General features: G+C 38.3%; 1 protein-coding gene across 3 annotated transcripts in view; it reads left to right on the forward strand.

The window, feature by feature from the left end:
* adam12b (ADAM metallopeptidase domain 12b) overlaps positions 1 to 21,938 on the forward strand; it is a 120,179-nt gene that overhangs the window by 62,583 nt on the left and 35,658 nt on the right. For all 3 annotated transcript variants that reach the window (XR_013206700.1, XM_077239928.1, XM_077239927.1), the window contains exons 6-11: positions 3,028 to 3,214; positions 6,314 to 6,379; positions 7,340 to 7,411; positions 7,686 to 7,855; positions 8,307 to 8,391; positions 15,489 to 15,637. Coding sequence is in view for 2 of the 3 variants with exons in the window: in XM_077239928.1 (XP_077096043.1) it covers positions 3,028 to 3,214; positions 6,314 to 6,379; positions 7,340 to 7,411; positions 7,686 to 7,855; positions 8,307 to 8,391; positions 15,489 to 15,637 (729 nt within the window). In the remaining variant the exon portion in view is untranslated. The remainder of the gene's footprint in view (positions 1 to 3,027; positions 3,215 to 6,313; positions 6,380 to 7,339; positions 7,412 to 7,685; positions 7,856 to 8,306; positions 8,392 to 15,488; positions 15,638 to 21,938) is intronic.

Genomic DNA, 21,938 nt, shown 5'->3' on the forward strand with positions numbered 1-21,938 from the left:
GTACGTGACTGCCCTAGATTTAGCTCTTTCGTGGTTGTGAGGATAGCAGCTACACGAGCGGGCGATAGGATGGCTCGCGTTGTGCCTCAATCCCAGACCACACCAAGAAGGTCCTCTGTACTGGAGAAAGCACACTCTTCTTGGCATTGAGCCTCAACCCCAATTTCTGCATGTGTGCCAGGACGACATCTCGATGCCGAACCGCCAACTGCTAAGGCTAAGAAAAATACACTATTTTAGTAATACTTTGTTTTACAAATGTGAAGGTGGATAAAGCATTGTAAAATAAGTAAAGGTATGATTTAAGTGATTTCAGGCCCTAGTTGAAGTTTTATCTTTTGTATGTGGGACCTTTATGTTTGGTGTAGAAACATCCTGAAGTTGGCAAAATGGACTTTTATTTTGATAGGAGGGCACCTTATAAGAGGAAGCCATTTGGGGAGAGGAGAAGAGATATACCTGTTTTGAACCAAAGATATGGGTGCTTTTTTAGCCTTCTCCTTGGGGGACATTTATGGATTGATGACCCATCGAGGTTAAAGAGAAGACTTGGGTTGTTTTTGGTATTTTTGTCTGTGCATCACATTTGGAGGATTATTATCAATTTTGCTGGATATTTGTGGTTCATTTCTGGGGCGCAAGGACTAAGGATTCATAAACCCGGACAATAGTCCTCACACATGGACTATTTGATCAAGGACTTTGGGATAAGTGTTATTTTTCTTGATTTGATTGCTGTGTTATCAATATACTTTGTTGGGTAATCTGTTTATGCTTTTCTTTGTCTGATTTCAAGCATTGATACAGTTTTTCCCTTTATTCATTCATGCCTTGTGTGTGCCCTGAACTCTTAAGTGACTACTGGTTTACTTAAGTTGTAAGCCAAGTTTGTTACAACTTCCTGTGCTGAGGGAGGATGGAGACATTGAAGTGTGCATCTTTTAGATCTATCGTGACAAACCAGTCCTCGGACCTGATTTGAGTCATGATCTGTTTGTGTCAGCATCTTGAACTTGAGTTTCTTGACTGTACGATTCAACTGAAGAAGATATAGTATAGGACGCAACCCCCCATTCTTTTTTGGAACAATGAAGTAGCGGCTGTAAAAACCTGATTCTCTGTCGAGCGAGTACACCTGCTCTATAGCCGCCTTCGCTAACAGAGCATTCACCTCTTGCTCCATTACCAGAGCCTGCTCGGGATGCACTAGCATGAGCAACATCCCGTTGTAGCGTGGTGGATGAGAACCAAACTAAATTCTGTTTCCTCTTTCTACAATCTGCAAGACCCATTGAGATATGTTTGACAGATTCTTCCATTTCTGTCAGATAATCTACTAAGGGTACCAGCCTCTCGAGACTGGCCTCTGGTATAACTGGAACAACCACTTCGGTGGTCTGGAGCATACTGGCAGGAACCAAGCGAAACTGACTGTTTTTGAACCCCCCTCAGAGTGTGCGAGTTTGGCGCAGCGTCGAGTTGACACTGAGCCTCACTGGAGACCACTGTGCCCTGAGGCACCAAGGGTGGCGGGGTTGGCAGAACGGCCCCCTGAGGGCACCGAGATGGAACGGGCACCGTATACTGAGGTGTACACCGCTCTAGGGCTGCCGTCAGTGGTCTGACGCTGGTGGCGTCAGGTCTTTTTCTGTTCTTTTTCAGCCTCAGGGGGTTGGGGGCGGCATGGGAAATATTTTTTAAATGCCTCAGATTGCTTTTTGGCCTCCTGGAACCTCTCGACGATCGTATTCACCGAGTCGCCGAAGAGGCCAGAAGGCGTTAACAGGACATCTAATAAAAAGGCTCTGTCTTTGTCCTTGATTTCAGCTAAATTCAGCCAAAGATGCCTCTCAGTGGCCACCAGAGCTGCCATAGACCACCCTATTACTCTGGCGGTCTCCTTGGTGGCCCTAAGAGACAGATCTGTAGCCCGACGCAGTTCTCAAATTTTGTCGAGTCCAACTCCCTCACTCTTATCCAATTTCCTTCAACAGATCAGTTGATATGCCTGTAACAATGCCATTGTGTGGAGGCATGCTCCGACCTGACCTGCTGCTGTAAATGCTTTACCCAGTAAATTAGATGTTATTTTGAGTGGCTTAGTGGGTAGCACTGGGGCCTTCAGGGACGATGCTAAACCAGGGGACAGATAGCTAGCTAGCGTCTGTTAAGCCCTGGGCATCGCCCCATAGCCATATTCTTTCAGCCCCCTTATATCTAAAAATATACATGGACTTGGGGGCTAAAAAGACAGGAGGAATATGGCTTATTCCACGATCTAGACAGCTCGCTGTACAGATCGGGAAAAAAAATGGAAGGCCCCTTGATGGTGGTGATATATTAAATAATAGGAAGCGCTCGTCTAGTTTACTTTTAGGACGAGCGCCCCTTTTCTCGGCCGGCCACTCGATATTTTATTTTGCCACGGTACGAGTTACCACCTCCACCAGCTCCTCATATGCTGGGGAAAGAGGTGGCGAATCCTCTTCCCCCTTATCTTGTTCATCGGATATTGGTGCCTTAATATGGATCAGGCTGAGAATTTTTTTTTCTTGCTGAAGACTCACTGATCAACTCAATGTTAACACAGTATAGGTCTGTAATCTGGGTATAAAATGTGTTTATTGGTCTCTGGTTTTAAGGATGACATGCTTGGCATTGCTCAAGGATCTTGCTGCACGTCCATGCTCTTAATCGTGAGCATCCTATGTTTGCTAAGAGTGATGAAAGGTTGTGCTAGTAAATAATAAGAAAAATTGCAGTTAATTAATTTATTCTGAAGAATGTTTTGTAAATCTGGCTGCTGATAATTTATAAATAACACCTTAACAAGCTGCAAAATTTGAGATTATTTTTGTCTGTATCACAAATCTTGCACACCAAATTTTCACTAAACAAAGCACTTCGCTACTAAGTTTGAGCAATCGTAGTGATGCTTGTCTTTGCAAGTACCACAAAAAAAGTTTTTGTATGTTTTGCATCAGTAAACGCTATTTAAAATTGTCCAAATCTTCATTCAATTCACAGAGGGTTTATCTTACTTGAAAATAAAACACTGATGGTGGAGCCAGCTTTTGAGCCAGCAAACGACACCCATGTGATTTATGAAGGACATCACCTACACTTCCCCTCCGGAACCTGTGGACACGGACACAACATATCGACTGTCAGCCATACAAGCACTGGAGGACTGCCACGATCATTCAGCACGAGGGTACGAATGCGATCCGTCAGCAATTGTCAATGTAGCAACTATTATGACAATGTTTTGTTTAGAGAGTGACACTTTTTGTCTTGAGGATGAATTAACGTGCATCATTCAGCATGTGATGTCTTTGTTAATGCAGATGAGGGGATTGTGGTTGTCCTCACTTCCCATGCATGCTAAAACAAGATTAGAGAGCTTGGCGAGACATCAAAGGTTAACAGAAGATCCCTACATAAAAGTCTTGACATTGAAGATGTTCTTATCTCAACAGAGCTATCTAAATAAGATGTTCAGACGTCATTGTATTGATTCGGAAGGATAGCAGCAGATAAAAGATGCTGTTATCACTCGACATAATGGCAAACCGATGATATCCATGTATAATAAGTGCTGATATTTGCAGACACATCTAAAGATTATAAACTCTTTCATTGTCCATTTGACAAGAAAAAATCAAAAGGAGATGAAGACTCTTGATATTGTCACCATGGTGACTACTGAACTGCTAGTCTAAGTTATAAACAACCAAAAAATGTTACAAGAGGGTTAAAGGACACTTAAGAAGTGTCACTTGTTGGTTCAGACATCAGCTTTGTTCGGTGGTCAAGGTGTTTTTCATTAACAAATTAGTGTTTTTGAATCTTTTAAATTAACAAAAGAGAAGGGCACATCATCAATTTTCCCATTAACTGAAGTCTTGAAGAATGTAACTGCATTCTTGTTTTCAACAACTGACTATAAAAAATAGCATTTGATTTTAAAGACTTAAAGTGGCACTGAACAAGACAAAAGTGTCAGTCAATCTCAAGTCATCCAAAAATTGAAAAATTGGTTGCGATATTAAGCGAGGTTGACCACAACCCACCCCCACCCACACCCCAGAACGTGATTTCACGTTTTCAACTGATTTCCTTGGTTGAAGTCACGTTACTGGGGCAGGGTGGCTAGGATATCATATTTCGAGTTCAAATATAATGGTCAAGAAAGATCACTCAAAGATCCTACTTTAGGTCAATTTACAGTGGGAAGGATTTGAATCTCGGCCCTAATTTTGTTTAAATATAGTAAATTAATAATTTACCTGATATTGTCAAATAAAAATAAAAATCTGGTGGTTTTGCAATATCAATACATAGAGGTAATTGAAAACAAACCATTTTACTCAAATTTCAGATGGATTAAACAAAACAGTTACTAGCTAAAGGGCTTTTTTTATTTGTATTGTATGCACAAATTTGAATAAAAATATGAATTGTTTCAGGTGGCTTTTAACCCTCTGGGGTCCAAGGTGTTTTTGGGGTCCTGGAAGTGTTCTGACATGCTCTGACATTTGTGCTTTTTTCAGTTATTTATAAACATGTTAATGGCAAAGGTGTAAATTCACTCTATATAGCACAAACAGGGCTACCATAATATGTTAGCAAGATGTATGTAGATGTTTGTATTTTTGAGAGAATATTGTTTATGCATGGTTATTGAAAAAACTAAAACTTAAAGTCTCTGAAATAAGGCCACAAAACACATACTAAATATGTGTCCACAAGACTTTTGACTAATGGATGTTCTCGCCTAGGATTTTTGCTTCAAAATGATCTGAAAATCATCCTGCCAAATCATTCACATAAAACAATACATTGATTTATATTTAGTTAAACACTTTTTGTTTGGAAAGGCAATATGCGAAATGGGCGTGACTCATGTGTAATGGTCTGATTCACACCTGTGAAGACAAAGACCTGCTTAATGAGCCTGCATAACGAGCTTTTCACAGGTGTGTCACTGAGCCACAAGAAAGAATACAAGGACACAAGAAAAGAAATGTATAGATACTACAAAATTGGTTCACAGTTGGAAACATCTAGAAAAAAATTTGTATTTTTCCACTTGTATTTTTGCTTGCAAATTGTATAATATCCAAGGTGAACATTTCTAGTAATTGTGTAGTTAATTCTCATACTGTATTTTCAGAAAGTTTTGGATATGTATCCTCTCCCCAAATTTGTCACTAATAAAACACAATACAAACAATTTGAAGAGAAGGCTTATATTGACCTTTTAAGATTTTGTTTACATCTACCTTGTAAATATATTATTTGCTATTTTATTAAAAAGGTTACAATTACAGCAACAATTAAAATAACAATATTTCAAGTGTAATATTTCTTTGTAAAAACTAAGGTATACATTTTATCATACATATTTCAAAGTTAAGGATTCATTAGTTTGAATAAAGCCTACATTGGAACAAACACTATAATAGCATCCTAGTTGATGACTTTATTTTTGACAAAACAAACATAGCCTAATATATTTAACATTTGAGCAGAAATTGGTGAACAAACGCTTATTCAATGTGGCAGTAGTCTATAGTTTACAGTAAACAGTTAATAATCTATCCATAACTAGTCAACGAAATGTTGTCTTTCATATTTCGTCTGTAACATAGGCATATCGTTTGTTGTTTTTATGATAGCCTATATTAGGGCATATAGATATTAATTTGCAGTTTAATACGTTGCTAATACAAATACATTTTAACGTTATTTCAACATATTTCAGTCGATTTTCACTCATCTCAGTATAGCAATAGGGTTTGGTAAAAACTGTTCAGTTCATTCATTCACACACGCGATTCATATTTAAACAGTCTTTTTGCGGTTTACATACACTATGATATCGCGATTAGAACAATAATAAAAAAACGTACTTCTCAGATGGATATTTCATATTTCTTTGTAAAAACTAAAGTATACATTTTATCATACATATTTCAAAGTTAAGGATTCATTATGATTGAGCGAATCATTCACAAGTTGCTTATAACACACACTCTCTCTCACACACACACACACACACACACACACACACACACACACACACACACACACACACACACACACAAACACACAAACACACAACTTACTCGTATAACCTGCAGAAGGGGTGATTGAATGATTTAGTGAACAAATATGAATGTTATTTGGTGAACAGATTCAAAGGCACTGGGATGAATCCAGTCACTACGCTCTGGTGGACCCTCTGGTGACTTTTGTTTGTAATGATGGGTTGATCACACAGTAAGATGTGCTCTTTTCTGTTTGGCAGCATAAACGGGATGTTCAGAAGACTACCAAATATGTGGAGCTTATTATCGTAGCAGACAACAGAGAGGTAGGACAACAAAGAAACCCAGGTTTGACAGATCTTGTGGTGCAAGTTAAAAAGTTATTTTTTGTGTATAGACAGTCAGATATTGCAATACTTTGTGTTTTTACACGCTCAATCAAACTGTTTTTCACAGTGTACTCTAAGTTCTTTAATATTAGATTCATCAAGAAAGAAAAATCAAGGGAAATGTGTCATACCAAATTGTATTGTGCAATATTTGGGTTACGGTAAAGTTTAGGTTCTTTGTTTCACATTAGTAGACCAGACCAAAAGCAGGTCATATAAAGGGTGGGACCTGACAGGAAGTAGGGCAATGCTCCCAAATGATCAGACAGGAAACAGGAAGTGTTGTGTATAAAGTGAACATTGGATGTGGGAAAAGGAAACTGTTGTCAGATGTATGTATATTAGTGTGTGTGTGTGTGTGTGTGTGTGTGTGTGTGTGTGTGTGTGTGTGTGTGTGTGTGTGTGTGTGTGTGTGTGTGTGTGTGTGTGTGTGCGCGCGTGCGCGCGTGTGTGTGTGTGCGCGTGTCTGTGCGTGCGCGTGTGTGTGCGCGTGTATGAGAGAGAGATACAGAGACATTGTGTTTTTCATTCTCTCCCTGCTAATTCAATTCTCTTGCAAAACTATTTGCACAAAAAGGCTTTTTATCCCTTATATTAATTTAGTTTATTTAGTTTTTCATCTGATAGGGAAGCAGTTCTGGACCAAAAATTGCTATCTGTCACACTCGTCATTGCTATTGTTCAGTGCCGCCTTTAACCTGCCGTAATGGTCACTTTCGAGTCCTCTTAAGAGTGTGCCTTTTGGCACACTTCTGATTATGTCCTCACAAATCACAGTTGAAGATATTGTCAGTCAGGAGGAGGTCCTGCATTGTTTAAAAAAATCCATCTAGACTGCCATTTTATACTCATTGCAGTATATATTATCTCAACTTTTTCTTTTCTTTCCGTCTTCAGTTCCAGAAACAAGGAAAAGATGTGGAGAAGGTTAAGCAAAGACTTGCTGAGATCGCCAATTACGTGGACAAGGTATTAAATGCCATTATTCACCCAAATGAATAGGAACCCTTGATTAGAAGTCTAAAATAGAGGCCTGATTGTCAGAGATGAATGTAGGACTCCTGAGGTAAAGGACGAGCTTTTTTAATGAGCCCCCTTTTGAAAGAAATATGAGTATTTTTAGGTTATAAGTTGACTGATGTCGAAACAGATATATGGATGGATTTATATATTTCTTTGTCAGTAGATGTAAGGGGCCAAGTTCATGAAGGAATAGAGAGGTTGATATTATGTGTTCTCTCAGTTTTACAGAGTACTTAACATTCGTGTAGCTCTGGTGGGACTGGAGGTGTGGAGTGATGCCGATAAGTGTGCAGTTACCCAAGACCCATTCACAACCTTGCATGAGTTTTTGGACTGGAGAAAACTTAAACTGCTGCCGCAGCGGCCACATGATAACGCCCAACTTATTAGGTACTAACAACTTGTGCTCTAGCAACACAGATTAAACTATATGTACTGTGTTGTTATAAAAGTTATGATATTATTTTTTTAAAGATTTAAATACTTTTATTCAGCAAGGATGCATTAAACTTTTAAAAAAAGACAGTAAAGACATTTATAATGTACATTTATATAGATTTCTATTTAAAATACTCTATTAATCAAAGATTCCTGAAAAAACTGCATACCCAAATCAGGTTATAAGGGAAGCAATGCATAACCAAGGCAGGTAATCATCTAAAAAAGGAAAGCATTATCATACAGTAGTATGCTACATATGTTACAAGATCTCTGCATGTTTAATTCAGCAAGTGCCATAGCATGGTACGGTACAATGTTATTCTAAACATAGCCTATGTATTAGTCTTAGTCTTATTATTTGGCTTATACATTTAATCTCATTTTCATTCTCTTATGGCAGTGGGGTGTACTTCCAGGGCACCACAATAGGCATGGCTCCCATCATGAGTATGTGTACCGCTGAGCAGTCAGGAGGCATTGTCATGGTGAGAAATCAATCATTACACACTCTGTGACCCATAATTAGGACATTAGCACAGGATGGAGCTGCACAACCATCCTGCTGTTTTAAACTTTCATGATTTAAAACCATTGAAATTTAAAGGGAGTGTTCACTCCAAAATTAAAATTCTGTTATTATGCCGTTCTCCCTCACGCCGTTCAAAACCTGGTACATATTTTTTCCTATGGGGACTAGAGGCCCATTCAAACCAAAGACGATAACTGTAACAATGCTAAAGGTTTAGTTCTATAAATTGTTCTAAATATAAAAGAATAGCCCCGAACCATAATTGTAATGATAACAATATAAAGAAACTATTTAGCTGGAATAACCAAACCAAGCTGGATTCACCATCACCTCCTGCACTCCCACTCCCCCCTCCTGCCATCCAACCTGAGCTTAAGGTCTGTGTGGAGGACGTGAGCAGAGTCTTCAAAAAACAGAAGACTAGGAAAGCCTCAGGCCCAGACGGCATCTCATCTGCTTGTTTAAAAGCCTGTGCTGACCAACTGGCCCCGGTCTTCATGCAGATCTTCAACAGATCATTGGAGCAGTGTGAAGTTCCCTGCTGCTTCAAACGCTCCACTATCATTCCTGTCCCCAAAAAAACCCAAATCACTGGACTTAATGACTACAGACCTGTCGCTCTCACGTCTGTGGTCATGAAGTCGTTTGAAAGACTGGTGCTGGCCCAACTGAAGGACATCACTGGACCCCTGCTGGATCCCTTTCAGTTTGCTTACAGAGCAAACAGGTCTGTGGATGATGGAGTCAACATGGGACTGCATTATATCCTGCAACATCTCGACAGACCTGGGACTTATGCAAGGATCCTCTTTGTGGACTTCAGTTCGGCCTTCAATACCATCATGCCTGATCTTCTCACAGCCAAACTGACCCAGCTCTCCATACCATCCTCGATCTGTCAGTGGATCTCCAGCTTCCTGACGGACCGGCAGCAGCGAGTGAGACTGGGGAAACACACATCCAGGACTCTCACCACCAGCACTGGCGCTCCCCAAGGGTGCGTTCTCTCCCCACTGCTCTTCTCCCTGTACACTAATGACTGCACTTCTAAAGACCCCACTGTCAAGCTCCTGAAATTTGCCGACGACACCACTGTCATCGGTCTCATCCGGAACGGTGACGAGTCCGCTTACAGACTGGAGGTTGAACAGCTGGCTGTCTGGTGCAGTTATAACAACATTGAACTGAACACGCTCAAAACAGTCGAGACGATCATGGACTTCAGGAGGAACAGCCCAGCACTCCCCCCACTCACCATCATGAACAGCACTGTGGAAGCAGTGGAGTCATTCAGGTTCCTGGGCACTACCATCTCTCAGGACCTGAAGTGGGACAATCACACTGACTCCATTGTAAAAAAAAGCCCAGCAGAGACTGTACTTCCTTCGCCAGCTGAGGAAGTTCAACTTGCCACAGGAGCTGCTGATTCAGTTCTACTCAGCCGTCATTGAGTCTGTCTTATGCACATCCATCACTGTCTGGTTTGGTTCAGCTACCAAATCAGACATCAGGAGACTACAACGGACAGTCCGGACTGCGGAGAGGATTATTGGTGCCCCCCTGCCAAACCTCCAGGACCTGTACTCTTCCAGAGTGAGGAAGAGAGCAGGTAAAATCATCACAGACTCCACTCACGCTGGACACCTCCTGTTTGAACTGTTACCGTCAAGACGGCGACTCAGATCACTGGCCACAAGAACATCTCGGCACAGGAACAGTTTCTTCCCACAGGCCATTTCCCTCCTGAACAGTTAACACACCTCAAGGCATATGCCTTAAGTGCAATACTCCCACTGTTTAGTGCAATACCGAGCCCGTTCTCATCCTTTGGCGGCATATGTGACGCCATATGACAAAACGGCGAAATACTACGCACATGGCACCCTTTAGCGTGAATATAACACGCGAACCCAAGGCATCATAAAGTTGACTGGCATCCTTTAGCGTGAATATGAGACGCAGACCCTACCCTACCCCACACCTAAACCTACCCATCACAGTGCGTGTTATATTGACGATAAAGGGTTCCATGTGCGTAGTATTTCGCCGTTTTGTAATATGGCGTCACATATGACGCCAAAGGATGAGAATGCGTTGCAATACCCTACAACTCAGGTGATACTTATATGTAGATTTATTTATTTATAATATTCAAAACACTGTAAATATGTTCATAATGTGTAAACCTGGAATTGTCTATTCTGACTAAACCCAACTGTGATAGTTTTATTCGCATATATTTATATTTTTATTCTTTATTCTTATAATTTGTAGTATTATGTTTCATGTTTCTTGTTGTATTTCTATATGTCCACTGGAAGCCTCAGCACCAAAACAAATTCCTTGTGTGTGCAAGCACACTTGGCAATAAAGCTCTTTCTGATTCTGATTCTGATTCTGAATCACTTTCAGAACGATTTTTGCAGCTGATGAACTATAGGAACATTGACAGCCAATCAGAATCCATCCTGCTTTAAAGAGCTTGAGCATTAACAGCGCTAGACGACATAACTGAGAATAAACAGAACGATATCGTCCTCTGGTATGGACACTAATAGTGATCATTATAGTTATCTTAATAGTTATCGTTCTCGGTGTGAATGGGCCTGTAAGCGTAAAATGCTAAAGGGTTTTTGAGGCTCAGTCCCATTTCTAGCAATGAGCCTGCAGGTTTTAGTGTGTGTGTGTGTGTGTGTGTGTGTGTGTGTGTGTGTGTGTGTGTGTGTGTGTGTGTGTGTGTGTGTGTGTGTGTGTGTGTGTGTGTGTGTGTGTGTGTGTGTGTGTGTGTGTGTGTGTGTGTGTGTGTGTGTTCCAGAAAGAAGGTGATATGTTCTTAGAATGGCGCATTCTTTTCATTTAAGGGTGAACCATTCCTTTATGGTATAGGTTGTATCCCACGCAGACCAGATATATGAAATTTTGTTTGTTTTTAATTTCAGAATTTTTCAACTGATCAATAGACACTGATCTTGGTTGTTTGCCCAGCACCCACCAGTCATCAGTACTACTTTTTTCACCACCTTGCTCCTTTGTTTTTTTTTTTTTTTAGTTGAAGTCATTCACTTTTTCATGGTTTTTGCCTTGGCAGGTTAGACTGCCTGTTAGATAGAGGAAGCAAAGGTATAGTGACTCAAAAGAAGACTACTAAATCCCTCTGTCTTTTTATCATGTTTGTTTGTTTATTCATGATCTCCTGGAAAGACCCTCCATTCCTTTAACCCATTCCTGCTCTTTAGGTGTGTTTTCTCTTGAAAGGACGGTGTAGTGCAGTAAAACTACCAATATATGCTAAACACATTATCACTGCCTTAATGGGATAGTTCACCCAAAAATGAAAATTAGCCCATGATTTACTCACCCTCAAGTCATTCTAGGTGTATATAACATTCTTCTTCAAGACGAATACAATTCGACTTAAGTCTAAGCGTAACTTATGCGAGTAATGCGACGTACTGCTGATATTTATGCTACGCCATGACGCACTACGCTACTTCTGACGTCACAAGTTGTGTAAGTTGCGCATTAGGCATAAGTATACTGCGTATGGCCATTTGGCCGGAAGCTAAAATTTTGTTTTGTAACGTGTTAAATATTAATATTTTTCTTAAACAAACGACTCCCCAGGAACCGTTTGGACCACTTTTATGATGGATAGAAGTACCAGGTCATTTTTTTATATAACTCCGATTGTATTCATCTGAAAGAATTTTCATTTTCGGGTGAACTATCCATTTAATGGATATTGAAAGAATATACAGTACCTATCAAAAGATTGGAAACAAATTTTTTGCATATTTTTTTTTTGAAAGAAGCCTCTTATGCTAACCAAGGCGGCTTTTATTTCACCAAAAATAAAGTAGAACAGTAATATTGTGAAATATTATTACAATTTAAAAGAACTGTTTTCTATGTGAATAGATTTTAAAATGTAATTTATTCTTATGATCAAAGCTGAATTTTCAGCATCATTACTCCAGTCTTCAATGTCACATGGTACCTCAGAAATTTGATTTGATGTTCAAGAAACATTTTTTATTATTATCAATGTTGAAAAGTTTTTTGCTGCTTAACATTTTTGTGGAAACAATAATACTATGCAAACATTTCTGGTAAGTTTAAAAAAGAGAGACATTAATACTTTTATTCATCAAAGATGCATCAAATTGAAGTGACAGTAAAGACATGTAAAATGTTACAAAATATTTCTATTTATTAAATTCTTTAATAACAGCTTTTTCATCACAGGAATAAAATACATTACAAAATATATTCAAACAGAAAACCGTTATTTCAATTTGTAATAATAGTTTGCAATATTACTCTTTTTACTGTATTTTTTTTTATCAAATAAATGCAGCCTTGATGAGCAAGAGACTTCTTTCAAAAACATTTAAAAAAATGTAATGTTTCCAAACTTTTGACAGGTATGGTGCAATGCAACTGCAGAGAGGCTGTTTATGTTCTTGTAGCGCATGATCTTTTAGCACATCATACCTTTAGTGTAAAAATTAGTCTAATTAATCCATATGCATTTCAGCTCTATAAGATCATGCAAGATTAGTCTACTTTCTCTTAACCACCCAGAGGCTGTCTGTCAGTCAATCCATAACTACCTATGCAGCCATTTATTGCTGCTTTGCTGCTGTATGACTAAATAACACACATTTACATTTTTATTAGTCTAGATCTATCATCCATGCCACTATAACAAACTGTCTCTCTTAAACAGGGCCTTACAGAGATGAAGTCATTAGCCATAGGTCTGAGTTACAAACTATGTTGCTGCTGAATGATAAATTATTTCCATTAAGTTCTTAAAGGGACAGTTCACTGCTGTCATCAATTACTCATCCTTCATTGTTCTTCTGCCACAAAAAAATAGATGTTAGGTAAGATCCTTCCTTTTACTTTTCCATACAATGAAAGTGAAATGGTCACCAGGGGCTGTATGTAAAGCACCATCATGTAGAACAAATAGATTTATTAAACACATTTCTGTAGTTCTGTTTTCTGTTCATTTATTACTTTTTACTTTGTTTGTATGAAATACAGCTGCATGAACATTCTGCCAAATTTCTCTGTTTGTGTTCTGTGGCATTAGGGTGAGTAAATGATGATAGCATTTTCATTTTTTGAAAGAGCATTCCTTCAATTTACTTCATAAAATCAACATACCCATTAAAGAAAGAAAGAGAATGAGAGAGACAGAGACAGGGGACATGAAAAAGAAGAAAAGAGGTTTGATTTAGGAAAAGACACACTGTACACTGACTGATGTATTTCTGTATTGGCTTCTGTGGTTTCAAAGGCTTGTTTTCATATGTGCGTCTCTCCCCCATGCACTAACATATAGCAAACAAAGACTAAAAATGTAATCCTGCAGTGAATTAAACTATCTTGTACCATGTTATAAGACTGATCAGCTTAAAAGGTCTTCAAAATCCTGTGTGTTAACTCTCAAATTGTCTAAGAAGATTTGAGTGAAAAAACATGAACTTTGGACAAACCATAATTGGCACTTCTTTCATGATTTTAGGAATCCAAAAGTTGGGAATTTCTTTGATAGGAGATACCCTACAAAATCTGGAACTAACTTGACAGACGCACAAGAGCACTTAAATATGGCTGTTACCACTATAAAGGCACCATGTTCTCAATGTGGCAGCTTGGTAGTGGCTTCTTGGAATAGTTAAGTCTGGATTTCCCACGGCATTAACCACTGTATTAGTCTGCAATTATGCTCAGAGAGGGGCAAGTCAGTCATACTCAAAATATTCGGTCATCAGTGGCACTCGATGAATAAATGAAGTGAGGCAAAGAAATATCACCCGTTGGCACTGAAAGCTAAGATGAGCCTTGCCCTGTAATCAAGGTAGGAAATGGTATTTTGATGTACAGTGAAATGGAAAAAAGGCAGTCAGGGTATAGTTGTGTGGAAAGATGGCAGCTTCTAAGGGGGGAAAATCTGTTTCTGGGTTATAAGAGGTGGTTCGCTGGTAACCAGGTCACGTTCGTGAGGCAGCAGGGAGATTTTCTTCACCAGCTGAAATTGATAGCGCTGAAGCTCTGCTTTGTTCTCTGTGAACAGATGATGAAGAGAGCAGGAGAACAGAGGAAGGAGAATAAGAGCAGTCATGCTTATATGTGTGTTTTATGGCATGGTTGAAAGAGATTTTAAAAAAGTGAGTTTGAAAGATAAATGATTAAAATTCATAGGAGCATCTACAGCCCTTCAAGACATTTAATAACAGCTGTCTGCTGGTCCTTTCACGTGTCATACATTATTAATCAGCTATTACAGTTTTTTTTTTTGTATGAAGAAAGCCCCGACATGAAGATTATTTTAACATTATTATTATGGTACACTAGTAAGCATTGAATAAACATGAACTTTGAACTTTAGCACTGTTCATTTTTCTAGCACATTTGAATTTTATAAAAGTGCTGATCTGACAGCCTTAATTTTAATTTTTGTGCAAGAAAAAGTGAGTGTCGCCATGCAGTTGCTAAGATGTTCTGAGTGGTCTCTAGGGTGTTCCGTGTTTTCCTGATATTCTGGTCCCTAGACATGGCTCCAATCCCTCCTTCATCCCTCGCTTTCTCATTATTTTTATGGGCAAAATCCATGCAGTTCAATAGAAATCTATGCACTCTGGAATTTTGCGTGAGAGCGAAAGATTTCCCCAAACAGGTTTCACAACGGGTTTAAGTTGGTCAAGTGAATTCGCCCCTTTGGCCTAACAGAAAGCTGCTTGGTTTGAAAGTAAACTGTGCTGCATGCATTGCTACACTATTGATAATAACCAATGAACCTTTGTTGCTTTTTAAATTTCAAGAAAATTTAGCTACTGTTACCCTAAGTTTATTTTTTATTTTTAAGAAGAGACATCCATCAGATTAATCAAATATTACTTTGATTTTGATCCCCCGGGACTGGTATCTCTTTCAATGGCAGTTTACAATGTACAACGTACTATACATCGGGACAATACACCGATACATACAGCACAAACTGGTTTGAGATATGTTATGACATTGTGTTGTTTCCTATAGGATCACTCGGAAAATCCACTGGGAGCAGCTGTGACTTTGGCCCATGAGTTGGGCCATAACTTTGGAATGAACCACGACACACCAGAGCGAGGATGCGGCTGTAGGATGACTGTAGATCGTGGCGGGTGCATCATGACCCCCTCTACAGGGTGAGTATGTGCTTAAGAAACATGCTGAGTACAGAGTTATCCAAACCAGGTTTTGCCACTTGACAAACCACTGTGAGTAAATAGGAATGTTTGAACAGATCAAGATCTAACAAATCCTTAATAATCTCCTCTTGTACTACTGAGTGGTGTAACCTGTCTGGATGTGATGTACAAATGCACTGCAGACGCATCACTCTACAGCTCAATTAGTCTCCAACGAGCCCCATTATCTGGGGAACGGGCAAATCAAGCTTTCATCATTCATGTACACAAGAGAATAATCAGCTGTTTACCTGCATCTTATTGACCAGGGGTTAATTATCCATGTCTCAGTGATGAATTTGCACTGAATACCCATACATCATCACTGATGTGAGGCTTGTCTCGGATTGAAACTCAAAAACTTGTAGATAGGTGGAAGGCTTGCTTTGTCCACTCTGAAATTTGGATTTCAGACATTCAGTCGTCGTCTGGCTTCTCGTGATAACACGCTTGCTGGTAATGGTTTTCAGCATGTGACTGGTCTCAAACAGGGGTAAGGTGATAAGGTGAGGCTGGCTCATAATGGGAAATTTCTCTCCTTACACTTACAGCAGTTTGCCTTATCAGACGAGGAACCAGAGTTAGTAAGTTGGGATGGGGTCTTTAGTGTAGTACTGGAGTACTGGAATGGACCGAATGTGTAATCTGCCATCCTTGGGTGCTCAGTTCTGTGGCCAGGTTGTTTCAAGCCAATCACTTGAGACATAAATGTCATGTGACTAATCAATTTGGAATGGCAGGGCAATGGCAATGACAGCAGGACAACACTGATTGGCTGATGGCAATGAGTGAGATGTGACATTAAAGTCCTTTCACACTTTTTTTAAGAGCCAGCACTCTGGCCAGCACTTAAAAAAAGAGTGCTTTTTTTCACTGTAATGAAATATTACATTTAATTTTACTATACAAAACAACTTATTCAAATATGCAATTTATTATGTCTCACATCTACCAGCAAGGGGGACCATCCTAACCAGTAAAAACCTTTGGTATAATTTAACTGGTTCATTATCCACTCGTATGCTTTGTTACACTATGTACACTACCGTTCAAAAATTGTGGTCTGTAAGATGTATGTCAAAAATACTGTAAAAATGTGATTAAATATTATTACAATTTAAAGTAACTGTTTTTTATTTCATTATATTTTTTAAAATGTAATCTCTTCCTGTTATGACCAAGCTGAATTTGCTCCAGTCTTTTAGGGTCACATGATCCTTCAGAAATCATTCTAATATGCTGATTTAATGCTCAAGAAACATTTCTTATTATTATCAGTGTTGAAAACAGTTAGTGAACAGAAACCATAATATATTTTTTCAGGATTCGTTGATGAATATAAACAGTATTCGTTTTACATACAAATATTTTGTAACATTATAAATGTCTCATTATAATTATAAATGTAAACATTATAAATGTGTGAATTATTGAGCCAGTACCTCATAATTCTGTTTAAAATACACAATCATTATATATTTTTTTTTATCTTTTTCAGTCTTAAAATGTAACGTTCTTGGTGTGTGAGACACACATTAACTTCTAGTGTTTTTGAGATATTCGTGGATCAGAATTATGGCACTCGTGCCTTGCTTTTTTTCCAGCCTTCGGTCTAAACTAAGCTGCAGTTTGCTGTTTCTGAAATATTGCATGTCAGTCACTAGTAATCATCTGTCCGCTCTCAACTGTGACCGGTTTTATATCTCTATGCTGTCCATCTCTTATCTCATAGTGGGGATATTTTCGTTGGAGCGCTCCTCGACCCTGGATCACGGCCATAACAAACAGCACAACCCTATTCTCCCATTATGTGTTCATATGACAACAAGACAACATGCTGTGAAGAAACCTCTTTGGGCTTTTTAAAGCTACCTTTAATACCTAAATTTGGGATTCACGAGAGGTGTTTTTTGTCGTTTATTTTAGCTGCAGGGACCGAGGAGAGGTTGACATAATTTTTACTTTTTTACTTTAAATATTCATAGCTCCAAATTCTTCAGCAGCGCAATGGATGAATACTTAAAAAGACGTGGCGCTTCTGTAAAAAGAAGATGCTTTTAAAAGAACACTGGAGTGCCAAAGCTTGTCCCCACCTTTCAAAATAACCCCTCACACATCGTTCAGTGCAACGTCATTCAGGGTTTTGAGGTCACGTTTTGAGTTTGGCATCCACTTTTTATAGGTTCATGTAGGGTTTGTAAGTCAAAGCGTTTGTTTTGTATTTCAATTCAATTTCAGTTCAACTTTATTCCAGATTCATGGCCCAATATAGACAAAAAACACACACACACACACACACACACCAAATAAAAAGAAACAAGAATAAAATAGGCAATTTAAAAAGACAGCTGTACCAGTGCCTCGACAGCTTGGGCTGGTATTGTTTTAGTGGCAGTTTACATGAATTTGTTGTATCAGAGAAGCTGTGTACTATTGCAGAGTCAGGAAAATCCTGGCCTATTTTTTACTTCCCATGGGAGAAACACAGGCTTTATTCAACCCTAAAGGCCGAAACGCACGGACACACGCGGTCTCAAAGACACAAAACACACATGCATAGACTAAATAAAATCTATTTCTTAATGTTTTTGTCTTATTTTAAGGATTTTTGGATATTTTTACTAAAGAACTAGATCAGTTTACTTTTGGCTAAATATATTGAAATTCAAAAGATTAGAGTCAAACGTTTAAAATAAATGAATACTTGTTATTAAAGTAAAGATTTTTATAATGTTCAAATAAATGCTGTTCTTTTGAACTTTCTATTCATCAAAGAATTCTGAAAAAAATCTATCATAGTTCCCACAACAACAACAAAACAGCACAACAGTTTTCAACATTTATGAAGAAATGTTTTTTCTTAGCAGCAAATCATTATATTACAATGATTTCTGAAGGATCGTGTGACACTGAAGACTGGAGTAATGGCTCCTTTGCCATCACAGGAATAAATTACATTTTTAAAATAGAAAACAGTTATTTTAAATTATAAAATATTTCACAATATTACTGTTTTACTGTATTTTTGTAAGTAAGCATAAGAGATATTTTTTATTAATTAGCTTAATATAGCTATTTGATCCCATTGGCAAATTAAATTTTTTCTAGTTTTAAAAATAATTCTCACCGAATTTATGCTAAATGCATAAATGAACATTTAGTGTATGCTTAAAAAGACTTAATATAGTTGTTTAGCAATGTGTGTAAAATATTAAGAATTGTTAAAAACTATTAACCTTAATTTAAGATGTATTATGTGGAAACAAAAAATCTAAATATGCTTAAAGGTCTATTTTAAGGATTAGATAATTTTAAGAGATAAATACTATTTAAGAAAATGATTATTTCCAGTTAAAAATAAACATGAAGTACTCTGATTCAGATTAAAAACAAGTACTTTCTCAGTTTTCATTTTTTCCATGTGTTTGATCCTTTGTCTAAATGCTGTTTTCACTGGCTAAATAAACCTTCTGTAAGTTGGCCTTAACAAAGCACACATTCTGGCTCTGATTTATTCAGTTCCTCAAAACCCTTTTCCTGCTGTTGCTGGATTTGTTGTGCTTTTCTTACTCTGCAAGGATCTATTTTAAAGTTCAAACATGAGAAATTCATGATCATGCATGCAGCTTCTCTCTCTCTCTATGTCTCTCTCTCTCTCTCTCTCTCTCTCTCTCTCTCTCTCTCTCTCTCTCTCTCTCTCGCTCTCTCTTTTTGACAGTTTTTGTGAGCTCTCAGCCCCAGTGTCCTAGCTGCAGCGTCGAACGAACAATAACATACAGTTTGGAAGATTCAGAGCTGAAAACTCAGCAGAAAGACAATGGCAAATGAGACTGAATAAGATGGTCTGACAGAAAGGACAAACAGACGAAACAAAGAAAGATGGAGGGACAAAAATAGAAAATTAAGAACTACCGTAGATCTGCTTCAATTCATGCTGAAGCATAAACAGGAAGTTATTGCCGGCTTCTTAATGTTTTTCAGCCAAATACAATAGCCAACATGCGGGCCAAACAATATATAAGGAAGAAATAAGGCTCTAGTTTGTAAATGAATGGAGGAAATTGCAATGCTGAATGCTAAAAATGGCGGCTATAAGAAAAGGAACTCAAGTCTTAGTTAAAAGAGCAGTTCTCCTTCTTTGCTTATTAATTCCATGTATACATTCCAATGAAGTAAAACTTTTGTCATTGTGTTTCCCCATTCAGTTAGACAGGAACTGGAAATGGCTTTCAGGGACGTTATCAATGTGGACTAACTTACTCTACAAAGGCACCAAAGAACAAACACAGCATATATCTTAGCTTGAGGTATGAGGCTATAAACAGGGTGTTAAACATTGTGATTTCACTTCTTAAGTCAGTGCTTACCTCACACAATCTCGGCCTGTATCTTCACTAGAGCAAATGAGGGAATAACGTTTAGCCATAATATCAAGCATGTCAGATGGCCTTTTGGAAAGATGCTATCGCTTAATGGGTAACGCTTTTTCACCTTTTATTGTGGTGGCCGCACACCGAATCCCAAACAGCGGTGTTATCTTCTAAATGACAGGCAGCACAATAGAGCCCGACTTCGAATCACCGGAGGAGGCTGATTAAACAGACATTAATTTCCTCATTCCCCACCTATTGCTGATAACATAACAGCTCTAATAGGTCAAACTCAGAATGGGGTTTTGAAAAAAAGTCTAGATACAAATGACTTTGAATTGCAGCTTACCACTTAGAAACAGTCCGGGCAGGTTAATTCAGATGACGTGTGTGTGTGTGTGTGTGTGTGTGTGTGTGTGTGTGTGTGTGTGTGTGTGTGTGTGTGTGTGTGTGTGTGTGTGTGTGTGTGTGTGTGTGTGTGTGTGTGTGTGTGTCTGTGTCTGTGTCTGTGTCTGTGTGTGTGTGTGTGTGTGTGTAGTAGTAGTAGTCTTATGTGGGCAAAAAGAATGAGAATGTTTTTAAATATAATTTAAAAGTAATTCAACGTAGGCTTATTTGAAAAACTTGCCTGTGGTGTCACCGATGTTATCAAAAGGTAAATGTGAGAAGAAGAAAAAAAAGCATTTGCTGACGCAACCATGCCATTTTTAGCTTGCTTCTAGTCTTTGAGCTATTTTATCATTGTAACCGAGACCTCCGCAAGTCAACAACTTTACTATATCAGAAATCCATGAAGCTAATTATGTGATGCAGATGTTAAAAAGTTTACAGTTAATTTACAAATCATGCACTATGGTGTGTTTTGTTTTCATAACTCATTTCCCTGGCAACAACAGTTTTTAAATCAATAATCCACCCTGTAATCATATTTTGTGTGAAGAGGAATAGTAGAAGTTGGTGTTTTACAGCCATAGTGTTCATTTCAGCTGGAAACTTTAGTAGTAATTGCATGTATACAGTAGGTAGGTTTCTGGAGATTTGCAAAAATGTAGGTATTTCCAACTTGTGTTTTCTTTTAACATATTGTCATGTATGGGTGTGTGTATTATGATATCAGATGTCGTCATGGTTTGACCGAGAACTAAGCTGTTCTGATATCTCCCAAAGTGAAATTAGAACATGTTTGGAATTATGTGACGTACTGTAGAAAGTTGTGAACACACCCTCAGTGAAAAAACAACAAGTGAGACACTCGTGCCTAGATGGACTCAAGTGCACCTTAAGTACAAAGCCAGGTTTTTTTAATTCGATATTTGGTATCCTCAAAATGTTTTTTAATGGGCTGTTCACCCAAAAAATAATGTCATAATCATAATTGACTCACCATCCAAACACATATGACTTTCTTTCTACAGCAGAGCATAAAAGGAACATTTTTCAAGACCGTTTTTCAGGAGAACTAAGGTGGATTTCAAATACATTTTGACCTGTTCCTATTGTATGGCTTCAGAATACTTAGTGTACAATATGGCATCAGACTACTTTTGTAAAACTACAATGGTGTTTTTGTTGTTGTTGTTTGTTTTTTAAAGCTTGAAAGCCAAAGTCTAAAGCAATTTACTGTAATTGTGTGAAAGAGAATTCAGAACTCCTCCTTTTGTGTTCCATGGAAGAAAGAAGGTCATACGGGTTTGAAACAACATGAGGGTGAGTAAATGATGACAGAATCTCTGTTTCTGGGTGAACTATCCCTTTAAATACATCAGTTTTCACCGGCTCAACTAGCTCTGACCAGCATAAATCAGCCTGCTGTTTTGCTTTTAATTTAAATTTCTAATTGACTTTTTTAACATAGCTCTCGTGTTTTGCAGTGTTGCGTTGGGTCTTCT

The sequence above is a fragment of the Siphateles boraxobius genome, unplaced genomic scaffold (genome assembly GCF_051911475.1).
Source record: "Siphateles boraxobius isolate OS27281-9 unplaced genomic scaffold, OSU_SipBor_1 22, whole genome shotgun sequence".
In the NCBI taxonomy this organism is placed as follows: domain Eukaryota; kingdom Metazoa; phylum Chordata; class Actinopteri; order Cypriniformes; family Leuciscidae; genus Siphateles; species Siphateles boraxobius.